The sequence below is a fragment of the Apteryx mantelli genome, chromosome 2 (genome assembly GCF_036417845.1).
Source record: "Apteryx mantelli isolate bAptMan1 chromosome 2, bAptMan1.hap1, whole genome shotgun sequence".
Lineage (NCBI taxonomy): Eukaryota > Metazoa > Chordata > Aves > Apterygiformes > Apterygidae > Apteryx > Apteryx mantelli.
The window spans coordinates 26,982,045-26,994,403 of NC_089979.1; the positions used below are offsets into that span (position 1 = coordinate 26,982,045).

Here is a 12,359-nt window from a genome sequence, read left to right on the forward strand (position 1 = left end):
AAAATACATTCCCAGAAATTCCATTTCTCAAATCAAATATAAAGCTCAGGTGCATAGTGTTTGAATGAGCCAAAACTCTTTTTGCTACAACTAAAGTTTGCTGTGTGAGGCCTGTGGAACTGGGACCACTGTAGTTAGGGGAAGAACAAAAAGAAGAGACTGAATAATGAACAATTTTTATGTAGAAGATAGCAAAAAATGTTATATGAAAGTCACAGGCAGTAACTGCTAGTCTGGCCAGTTACGTCATTACATTCACTTCTAAGTAATTCTACCTTCTTTGTAGTTTTCTTAAAATGGATCAGTTTTTAAGGTGTAATGTATTAAAAGTATCAGCATGATCCTTGTAACTTGACCCATAAATCTGGCAGTGCTTTTGCAACACGTAAGAAACGCACCTCTCTTTCAACTATTTCCCAGCCTAATCTGTTTGCATACTAACTTGGGTTGTAGGGATGCTACTTTTTTTTTTTTTTTGCATAGCTCTTTTATCCCTGAGTTTACTGAGGTTTTAAAAAAGCAGGCACTACAATCTTCATCTGCATTTCCATTATACTGGAAATTTCAGCCATAGCTGTGGCAAAGCAGCCCCTTGCCTGATACATAGGGCACTGGGCAGTTTCCACCTCTCTCAGGCTGGAGGAAGCTGCTCTGCTGCAGCTCCCACTTTCTCAGGGTCTGGCCTGTTTGCCGTGGGTCTGTAACTACACGTGGTGAGTGACAAAGTGGGAATTGAGCCCAATGTGCTGACTTCTTGTGCTCCATCCACTGAACCCATTGCTTGTACCCTGTTACTGAAAAGCTATCTGAAATTACTGACCAATTGCATTCCAAAAGCAGAGACTATCTCAATTATAAAATGTTCCCATTTATGAAATACTGAACTATACTCAGTTTAGGTGAACACTAGATTAGTATTGATGCTAATTTTTTATGTTTTTTTCTGTTTATGTCTTGTTGTAACTGATTTTCTATGTATATATTTTTTTCCGTAGTCAAGTGGACATCTAGGAAAAATATCAGTGCAAAATTGTTCTTATATTGTTAAATTTTTATTTCCTAATAGTTTAAAAATATTTAGCTGCTAAAAAAGGTTTAGCAAAAATGTATTATTATTTACAATAGCTATAATTGTATTATTAGTATAACAACAGAAAAATACATTTGATTTATTATTGCAAGATATGCACACATTTAAAAAAAATTTTGGTTAAGTACTGAAGATATCCAGTAAATATTTAAAATATCTACCTAAACATTTATAACAGCAAGTTTAATACAGAGATACTTGCTTGATATATCACTTTCATTCAGCTATATGATGTTCTTTAACATGCCTTGTGAATTACAAATAAAATAATCCCTTCTGAGTCACCATTTTATTCTTCCTGTCTATGCAGTAACAAGCGACTTGTGGCCTTAGTGCCAAATGACACTTCATTCAACACCAGACGAGCCTACACCAGCGAAGATGAAGCCTGGAAGTCGTATCTGGAGAATCCCCTAACAGCAGCTACCAAGGCTATGATGAGCATAAATGGTGATGAGGACAGTGCTGCTGCTCTTGGTCTGTTGTATGACTATTATAAAGTAGGTAACTCCATCATTATTCCCCCCCACTGCACTGACAGGGACCTGCTCTTAAGAGGCATGAAAAGAGCCGGTTTTCAAAGACAGAAGTCACTACATCCCGTTTTCTCTCTGACACTTGTATGAAGCATGCTTTCTCTTTTAGGAAGCCTATTGGAGGATGTTTTGATGTATTTAGCTCTGGAGAGAAAAAACAAAATCAGAATTCTCATATTAAATTGGCAACCATGATTTCTTTTTCAACATATTATTCTCCCCTTCTAAGAGCCTTGGATGAATAATCCCCCCTTTTTTTTGTGCTCCTATACTTGCAATATTCTTTAAAAATAGGAAAGGAGAGGCCTTGTACATCTATAGGTATGTCTGCTTTTCTGGTTCATGACACACATGTTTTAGTTTGCTCTTTAACTGGAGTATCTCATCTAACGGTTTCCCATGTTATTTTTATTTGTATTAGGATTGCAATAGGCTGTGTACAAACCATATAGTGAGATCTAGCCCTTGCACTGGCGGTTTGCAGTCTAAATAGAAAGATGGGGGACAGAAATGGAGCTGGACACATAGTTAGAGGTCTAATTCAGTTTACGGGGGAAGCATTGACATACAATTTGAGTTTATGTCAGGTTCTAAGCCCTGGGCTTTATCCCCAATTTTGAGACCAGCTTGCTTTTTCATATATTTCATAGTGTCTAAGTGGGGTTATGTCTGAGATTTCTGCTGAAATCAGAGGAGAACACGGTGCATCTCTGTGTAATGCAGACACTCCACTCTGAAACCCAGGCTGACCTTCTTATACTCTGCAAACAAGAATTGGTGTCGCCTACCAAGTAGTGAAATATAAAATTGTTCATTTCACTTAACTGTCTCAGTAATGTTGAAGCTATCTATGCCTGAATTGGACAGAGGATCTTCTGTGAAAGTCAGCAGAGCAGTGACAGCACCTCCTCGTAATTCATGAGGAAATGGCAGGAATGGAAATTAAAAATTAAAAACCTTTGCTTTTAATATTTATTAGTATAAATGCTTTTAGAGAAATTTTTTTTTTTTTTAGTCTCTACTACAATCATTAAATGAGTATTCAGGAGAGAGGGCTTGTAGGCAAAATGCCATATACCAGTCTTATAGTTAAATATTGTTTTCTTTTCTTTACTGATTATGTTTCAAGAGACAGTTCATGCTGTTGTGTATTGTTATCAGTAGAGAGAGGCTTTTCCTAAGGAGAAAGAAGAAAGGTCCCGTTCTTGACAGAGTTACCACAGCACCAGAGTCCATGAAGTTATGTGGCTTCATAAAATGCAGGATGTGTATGAGAAAGCGTTGGCTTCTGTCTTAGTAATACCTTTGTACTACATGTAGCAGGTCATTAATCTGCTGATTTTTTTTATAAGAACAGAGAACAGTCCTTTTCCTCCTCAGAACTATGATCCATGAGACATTTCCAGTTCCTTGTTTCAGACAGTTGCAACTAAGCTGTGTGAGTCTCAAGCCATCACCAGCAGTCAGAAATAGCTATTTCTGGCTTGAAGTGGGAGAAAAGGATAACTCTTGATGATGTGTTCAAAATGGAAATTAAACCTAACCTCAGTCTCGGTGTTGTACTATGTCAGTGTAGATGGGGACTTCCAGTGCACAAGACTCTCTCAAATTGCCCTTATTTACTGCCTGGCTTATTTGTCTGACGTGCTGGGTAATTTTGTTAAGTGCTTTTCCCAGTCGATAGGAATTGTTTGACCTTAAATCCTTTTTTTTTCCTTCTCCTCTCTCTTTCTTGTGATGATATTTACCTAAACATTGGCCCTCCTTCAAGGGTAAATATGTGATCTTAACAAGGAAATCAACATGTGTGAACAGTGGCTTGGATCCCACTTTGAAAATATATGAAGGAGGTTTGTTAACTAGCAGGACACTTAATAGAGAGGGAGGAAGACCCTGAGAGAAGGAAAGGCTCTGGCTAGCACTCTGACTCTGCTGCTGTCTTGGAGAAATAGCTGGTGTTAACCTTGGCTACTAAAGTGTACTGTAGTCTTGTTTTTTCTCTAAGTTGAGATGTTTCCTGATCTTTCTTTAAAGTATTTAGAGATAATAGGCACAATTTTAGTTCATTCTTAGGTCTATCCTTGCTCTGCAATCCTGTCAGTTAACTGCTGCGATGGAGTGTATATAGCTTCTTTTGTGAAAAATATATTAGGAGTGTTAGTTCCAAAACTGCTGGATCAGCAAGGAAAAAAAACAGAGCAGCAACTTTGTCCTTGGTGATTTCATATCTGTGCCAGTTTCAGGAACAAGTATGTGGGAAAACAGCTCTAAGTCACTTTTATTGTGAATTTTGAGTCTATTGAGGGGCCAGCTTTGACTCGATCTTTACTTCTCATGGCTGTTAATGCACTCAGCAAAGCAGATGTCAGTGTTCTCTGGTGACTTGCCAGCATGTCCCTGACCTGTCCCTGTGCTAGTAAAGAGAAGGAGCTGCGAACTTCCCCTGGCCACTAGTTCTGCATCCTCCAGACTGCTCCGTAAGTGGAGGACTTCCTCAGCAAGCTCTTGTGGTTTAATTGAAAACTCTTTTTTCCTCTGAGCTAAAAGGGTCTCCATGCAGCATTCATCAAAGCGGTAACATGCTTTCATTCACAGCTTTTATTATTCAGTGAAAGTGTGTGTGTGTGTGTTTGTGAATATAAGCTTGGATTTTAGCATAGCTTGATATTTCAAAGATAAAGACATATAGAAGAGTGCTTTGCTCCAGATTTTTGTGTACCCGAGAACTAAAAAAGAAAGAAATTCCTACATTTTTCCCTTTGCAAATTATCTTTGTGTTCATGATCAATCTCCCAAAGAAAAGCAACTCCTGACATCTGTGAATCAGACAACACTGATTTGATTACATATTCCAGTTGTTACACTAGACCAATCTGAAGTTGCAAATACCTGACAGTTGCATTTACCTGACTATGCCTGATGTTGTTCTCAGGTTCCCAGAGATAAAAGGCTGTTGTCTGTTAACAAAGTGAGTGATAATCAAGAAGACCAAGATAAAAGGTACAGTATTATTCAAAATCATACACCCAAATGCTAACAATGTTGATTAGTTGTGAACTGAAGGAACTATGAGAGCCTGAAGGCTTATGGTTTTCTTCCTAAAGATAAAAGAATGAAGACTGTTTTGGGAGGCAAACTCAAACTTTACTCCTTTTTACTTTTAATTTATTAAAAATTTGAACAGGATTATTAAACATGAAATTTGCATGAAAGCAAAAAGTTAGCAGAAAGTTTCATGGTTTGTCCATGTTTTGTTTTGTTCTTTGCTGCTGCTGCTAATAGTAAAATGAGATTATATTGACAATAGGTTATTGACTATTTCTTTTCTTTCAAATTTCTTTTTCTAGAGCAAAAACCGAGTAGTTTGTCTTCAGTAACCTGCTTTGTACAATTTTATTTAACATAATTTTATCTCTGCCTAGAAGCAGATAAAGTAAAATCATTCCCTCAAAATGTTTTTCTCACTCCTCTCAAATTTCAGCCCTCCTCAGTAGGCTAAAAGTTAATTGAAGAATCAGCAGAAGCTGACAGTCACTGCCTTTATTAAGACTTGTGGACAAGAGTGTGTATTTGCTGTAAAAAGAGCTATGTTTTTACATTTTGGGAAGCTATGTTCATGGAAAATTATAGTGTAGGCAAGCTGCACAAGGTTTATTTCAATATAGCTAGTTCAGGATAGCACTATACTGTCTCTACTAGCCATGTGAGGTGAAAGTTTAACTGGGTAGTTTTATTGGTATTTAAATTCACTGTTTCATGACAGAGAATCTGAAACTTTTCCTAGAGGTACAGTTTTACTTCTGGCTAACTCCAGAGAAATTCCACAGTTGAGTGCGGTTGGCAAAACTGTCCTCCAGTGAAAAGCCAGCACAAAGGAACTGTAATGTCAGAGCAGATTTCCTGGGCTGAAAACAAAGCAGAATGTTATACCTACTAAAAGTTTTATGAGTGGACAATTTTACATCAGCGCAACTACTGCGAACAGCAGATACTTTGCAGCAGCAGCCCCAGGTAGAGTCATGGGAGCACTGCTGGAAGTTCCCTCAGAGCCGCTATAGTTACTGATCTGCTCTGATACAGCGGGATCCCTTGGTAAGTTCTTTCAGAAGTACACTAGTATCAGAGGTGCACAAACAGTGGTGACCCATCGACTGCCTGAAAGAGCATGCATCAGCATAGGAATTTTACTGTTGATGTTCCCCCTACCTATTTCACATGGGGATTATTCTGTTGTCAGTAATCCATACTTCATGTTACTCTTCATGCTTATTTTGTGCCCGAAGGCACCGGTGAATTGACTTTGCATCCAAATAATAAGCCAAGGCAAAAGTTACCCCGGATACCCAGAATTTTGTCATACTACTTCATATCTGTTATAGGTCAAATCAAATGTATTGTCTTTTCCTGGCTGTTAAAGACTTCCAGACCTCTCTACTTGCCTCACAATGTCTTTTGCCTAATATTTATTAATGTACTACTTGTTATGGCAATGGCTTATCAGAGTTGTAAACGCACGTATCTCCTTCCCTGCCATCTAAGAACATTGAGTTATTTAAGGAAGAGATTTGCTCTGTCAGGGCAGTTCATAACATGTTTTGTTTTTGTCTCACAGAAATTGTCTTAATACCACTGAAGCTCAGAGTAATTTGAGTGGGGGTGAGAACCGTGTGCAAGTCCTGAAGACAGTGCCTGTTAACCTTTCCTTAAACCAAGATCCTTTGGAGTCATCCAAAAGGGAATACAACGCAAATGTATCTGGGAGCTCAACGCCAATTACAGGGACTGGAGTGACTGTGGTAAAAGCAGAGGAGTTCACCCCTGTTTTTATGACCCCACAAGCACACTATGCAAGGGGAGAAAATGAGGAGCACCGAGGGGTTATCTTTGAACCGTACGAAGTGTCCAACATTGCACCCCACACAAATTATCTCAAAGATGACCAGCGTAGTACTCCTGACAGTACATACAGTGACACCTTCAAAGATGGAGGAACGGAGGTAAGTTTTGCATCTCAAATTAGCATTTAAGAACTCTATAAAAAGCTGTAAACAAGACAAGTAGATTTAAGCTGTCCACAAGGACCATGAGGAGAATAGTAATGCCAGTTTCAGCAAATTCATCTCTGCTCCTTGCCACGTTCCTCTCTCTTTCTATGCTCTTAATTGTAGAGGAACATCATAAGGTGTTTCAGAAGACAGGTTTTAAGTTGTGCTTACTGGAAACTGGGAGAGTAATAGATACTGAATAAGAAACATCTTGTGTCTTCAGGGATATTGTACCAAGCAGAGGATAGTTGCCATTCTGAAAGAAGATCAGTTATCCATTAAGATCTGCCTTCAGACCTATTCATAACAGTAAGAAATAATAGCCATTTTGTAACTGGGAATTTCTTGACGTTTTCCTGAAAGTGCAAATTAGCAGTGTCGGCCTCTGCTGCTAGATAAAACTAAATAATTTATTCAGAAGCTGTCTATTGTGCTAAAGTGCTCCTCAATGTGGGTAGGTGAGCAAAACTAGCAGAATTAGGTGACTAGAGGGGAATGGAAAGGTTAACAGGCAGGGAAAGAGTCAGATGCATATGTATGCCGGGGAATGAGGAGGAGAGGAGAGAGAAGGAGCTGCCTTGTAGCTATTTTGCACTGTTATGCTGAGGCAAGTAATTTTAAAGTCAGCCTTAATACTGCAAGTACCCTCTGGCTGCTTTTGATTGCTGCAGAATAATGCAAACAAGCCAGAACTGTAGAAAGGTAAAAATCATTTAACGCTGATAGTACATCTGCAAATAATTAGAGATATTATATGGTAAATTGCTCTTTGGATTTTCTCCTCCTCCATGAAATTTTTAATTATACAAAAGTACAAGACAAAAGCTACTTTAAGGCCGTGTTACTCTGACTGAATATATGAGAAATTTAGTGTCTGTTTGTGTGTATGTATTATAAAAAAGTAAATTGTCTCTAAACAAGCATTATAGATCAGGACATCTGGAGGTGAAATCCATGTTAAGATATAGAAACACACATTTAGGTCAACTGAATAAATGATTAATAAAGAAATCTAGCTTGCCATTAAAAGATCAGTAAAATCAAACTTAGAAACACGACTCTGCGTTATCAAATCACATTATTTCATTGTTACTGGTAAACGACTTTTTATGGGAGTCCAGTGATAATGTACACCTGGCATTCCCGCGGGTGCTGTCAGAGCAATTTCAGCGTGCTGGTCTCTTATGGGACAGGCTGCTGAAAGTTACCCAAACAGGCAGTCTGTTCTGTACAAAGTGCTGTCAAACGTGCAAAGTTGTTTGACTTTGGGGGTAAAAAGGGAAATTATATCTGCAAGCTGGCCTTGCATCCCAAAATCCAGGTTACGATATCAGTAATATGTTGTTACGTAATTTTTTTAAATTATTAGTCACTTTTTGCAGTATGTTTAAAAACAAAGTATGATACTTGTCATCTAGGCTTTCTCTGCAGTCCATGGAGAGTCCATGAGGCAGAGCAAATCTGGTTGCCTGAAGTGGGGGGAATGAATTGCCCTGTAGCACTCTTTCCTTCTCCCTCCTTGCTCTCTTCTCCACTGTATGGGGAGATGAAACAACTGCCTTTAACCAGGTCCCCACCTTGAGCTGCTTAAAAATTACGTGTGCTGAGTGCTGCTGTCAGTGGCCTTCTAGCCCCAAATGTTCACACGCCTGTGGCACAGGGAAGAGGGAAGGGCCTTTGCACCCCACTGCCGAAAGCTGTGCTGGGAACTGCCCCCATCACTCGCTCTTTTCCCCAGTGCCCCCATCTGGGACGAGCCGGCCCCAGCCCCGTGCTGCTCTGGGGACTGCTCCAAGGCAGCCTAAAGCAAAACGTCAAAACATACCAAAAGGGGAACTTGTGTTAAAGTAATGTTTGGAGTAAGAAAAAAAAAGTAGGTCGTCTTAGTTTTCCTATTCATTTGGTAAAAATGACATTTGCTCTGATGAAAAATGAATTTGCTCTGATACTCGCTCAATTTAAAAACATTGTGACTGCGTATTTATAAATTGATTCAAAATGTTTATTGAATGACTTAAATCTGTTATACCAAAGGAGTGCTGACTTTTTATAGCTCCCTGTGGCAGTGGATGCCCTTTCCATAACTTGCTATGTTTTTCTGATACAATTTCAGCCATCTATGTAAATATACTTCTCATATCGTTCATATTCTTGTTTATAGCTATGATTAATTTATTAGTTCTTTAAAAATGTAGGCCAAAATTTTCAAGGGCGGGTAAATCACTTGAATGTTTTTGAAAATGTTACTTATAGACTTTATATAAAATGTGACTTAAATGTTAATATGAAACCCTCTTTACTGTAATACACCCCAGATGTCAGATTTCTTACAGTATTCAGCTTACATGTTTTAATGCACATGGATCCTTGACTTTTGATCTTCGGGAAATACTCCTTACCCGTACACAATACCTTTGCACTTTACTAGTATCTGAATGGATTGTGGCACAATTGCGTATAATGTAACATTAAAAACTGTGTTACAAATTACCTAACTTGATGCTTGTGGAAACAAAAGAGCTCTTTATTGCTGAGTAGTTATCACAAAAGAAATCCTGGAGATTAAATGTAATGATCTGTCAGTGAATCAGAGAGGCTTCAGCAAAAACATGTTTCAAGCAAAAGGCAAGCCAAGAGGAAAAAGCAAGGCTTACGCAGTAGGGTGCAAACGGGCTCGTTTGCTCAGGAAGACAGAGCAAAAATTCTTGCTTAGTCTACGCAAAAAGACCTAATTTTTCAGAATTCTGCCTCTTGGTGTAATTTTTTTTTTTGATAGGTGTGCTTTCATTTTGTAAAGTGACTGTAGATCTACTTTCAATTTGTAGAGTGTGTATTTCACTTGAACAGAATCTTATGTTGCAGATAAAATACTTGCTTAGCCTGCATCACCACACCTATTCAAATTAGGCAGTATAATAATAAAAAATTTTCCCAACATTTCTGTGTGGACTTTCAGGACAGCCAGCCATGTAAATATGTTTAAACAAAGCAAAATGAAAGAACATAGTGTGAAGTCTCTGGAAAAAACTATAATTTCATTTGAAAGTCTGCTTGTCTTTGAGATGGGGTGTGTTTTTATAGGCTTGTTCTAAAATATATTAATGTGTAGGCAAAGAGTTCAATAAGGCAGAAGAGGTTTTTCTGCTACATTCCTGTGGTCACTAGATAGGTTATGAAAAAATCCAAAAGCTTCGCATAAATAAATTCTATCAATTCCAGTTTGAAGATCATGTAGAGTCCACTCCAGTCAAGAGGAATTTTGAGTTTTAAATGGCTGATGGTTTCCTCTGAGGGGTCTCTAAATAACTATAATTTTACTTTTATTGGTAATTTTCATTTACTTTATATAAAATTATATTTAATTGGTGTTTTTATTTTTCAGAAGTATCGCAGTGTGTCAGTGGGGGCTGAAGAATATATTTACGAACAAACCAGGTATGGCAAAACCTTTGAAATATGTTGACTGGCATCACATAAAAATGTATCAAGGAGAAGCTCCCTGTGTCCATTTCCCACCTTGCCTTTCCTTGCCTGGGGCCCTTGCAATGCTCCCTTGATGCTCACCAGCATCGCTCCTCCCCTCTTCTCCTGTGCATGTTAGCTTTTGAATCTAACTGAATTATATCTTTTACATCTTTATTATCTTCCCCCAGCACCATTTAAAGTTGTAACTCCTCTGGAGTCCCTGGAATTATGCAAGAATAAAACTGTTAAGAGAGATCCCCCGGGTACAGGGCACAGCTTTGACAGCTAGGTCATGGAAGATCTTCCTCACCTTTCAGATTGGCAGGATGCACAATTCAGATGTCCAGGATGGCTGAACTGGCTCCACCAACTTTATGCAATTCCTTTCTTATTATTATTCTTTATTTCTTCCTCATGCTAGTAGGTTTTCTGGGAAACCCTTTGTCTTTTTACAGTATTTGTTGTGGTACTTCATTTTTATATATGAATAATATAAATAAAGTATCTATTTCAAACCATGTAAAACCCCCAAAATTTCAAAAACCTTGCTAAGCACAGAAAAATGCACACATAGAATGGGCATACTTAAACATAGTCACTTAACTAATAAAGATTGTAATCAATGAAATTTTTAAGCTGGTGCTTAATTTTGTGCCTGTGAATAGTTGTTTATATCTGAGAGATTATTCTCATTTTAGAAACAGGAAAATGCCTACATGATTTTTCCTGGAGTAGGCATATGACTGTTCCTGTAGTGGAGGTTTTTTATAGCCTGATCTTTTCTCTGATGAATATTGAAACAATCAGTAACTTCAGTGGGCTCAGAACTGAGTCATTATACAGAGAGCACATATGAAGCTGATCTTTAGCAAAGAGTTCTCACTTGCTCTGCTGGATGTTCATAAAATCTAATTCTGGAACATTGGCATCATTAACAGTTCTCAGAAGTTAAAATCTTTCATGCTATAACACAAGTCAGCTTTAGAGTATAACCTTCACATGCACACTCAGAAAAGCAAATACATCTTTTTAGGGAGTTACCTGGAAGTAGGTGCTCAGAAATGTAATCTTCAGATTAAAAAAACAAGTAGGGAATATGAAAGTAATTGAAGGCCTGATATAAGCTCCCTTGATGAATGTGGAGGGCTTTAGCTAAGACCCATGTTGAGTTTCAGAGCAGGGTTAGAATCATTTGAGTGATGATTGCATTAGGTTTACGAGGGTAAGGGTAGTCCTCCCACTTTAGGGCATAATCTGATTGCCAGCTGGGATCAAGAAGAAATTTCCCTTGTGGTACAACACAAAGATTGCATAACTGGCCAGTGCGGTGTGTCTGGGATTTACATTTTTAAAAGCTTTCTGAAACATACAGAATACCAATAAACAGAAGACCAAGGAGTTGCAGACTTAGGCAGCTCTGTTAGGACACTGTGTGTCTGACTTTGGTTTGTCCTAAGCCCTTCTTAAAGGGTGTCCTCATTCGGCTGTCTGTCTGGTCAGAGGTTTTGAGGTGCACCTCCCAGGATGCTTAGAGGGCTTGGGTTCATGGCGTACAGCAGTCTCAGAGTGCACAATCTGCATTCCCTTCATGTCAAGCTAAATCAGAGGATGTGCACCTACCACTAATGGGCATCCAGGCCATAGGAGAAGACAAGAGCTAGTCCAAAGTGCTCTCCTTGCTGAAGCATACACAGGGTGGATGCGGCGTACTCAGCGCCAGCAGTTCCACTGGTTGTTTGGAAGCACTTGTGATCAGTAGGTGTACTAGGTATGTGATAGTATTTATTTTTCACTTTAACTTTGCTTTGATTTATAACTTTTAAGCAACTAGAAAGATGACTGACTTTACATATATAAGCTAGTGTAATCAAAAGCATTTGGAAATTGTCTTCATTTCAGGTTGATATTAAACTGTCTGAAACTTCTTTCTTTGGATAGAAAGAAAGTAGACCATGATACTTCTTTTTTCTTCAAGTAGGGATTTTAATGCTATTATTATTCATGCATTTCAGTGATTTTTTTTCACTGAATAGTGAACTAAATAGAACTAAAAATGTTCTGGTCTTTTCCTTATTTCCATATTGCTATGGCAGTGTTATGACGTCCTGGAGTATTTGCTTGAACTAGAAAGTTAAGGATGCATTTTTGTTTTAGACCAGCATATCCATCCTTTTGGTGCTACTCCAGCACTGCTTAAATATTTTGCTGAATTAGGACCTTTGT

The 12,359-nt window shown here is 38.3% G+C and overlaps 1 protein-coding gene across 1 annotated transcript in view; it reads left to right on the forward strand.

Annotated features, from left to right (window-relative positions):
- The first annotated feature begins 1,321 nt into the window (after nt 1-1,321).
- GRHL2 (grainyhead like transcription factor 2) overlaps nt 1,322-12,359 on the forward strand; it is a 58,213-nt gene continuing 47,175 nt past the window's right edge. Inside the window, 6 exon segments of the mRNA XM_013941958.2 lie at nt 1,322-1,342; nt 1,345-1,590; nt 4,559-4,626; nt 6,239-6,623; nt 10,054-10,106; nt 10,558-10,560. Coding sequence (XP_013797412.2) covers nt 1,322-1,342; nt 1,345-1,590; nt 4,559-4,626; nt 6,239-6,623; nt 10,054-10,106; nt 10,558-10,560 — 776 coding nt within the window.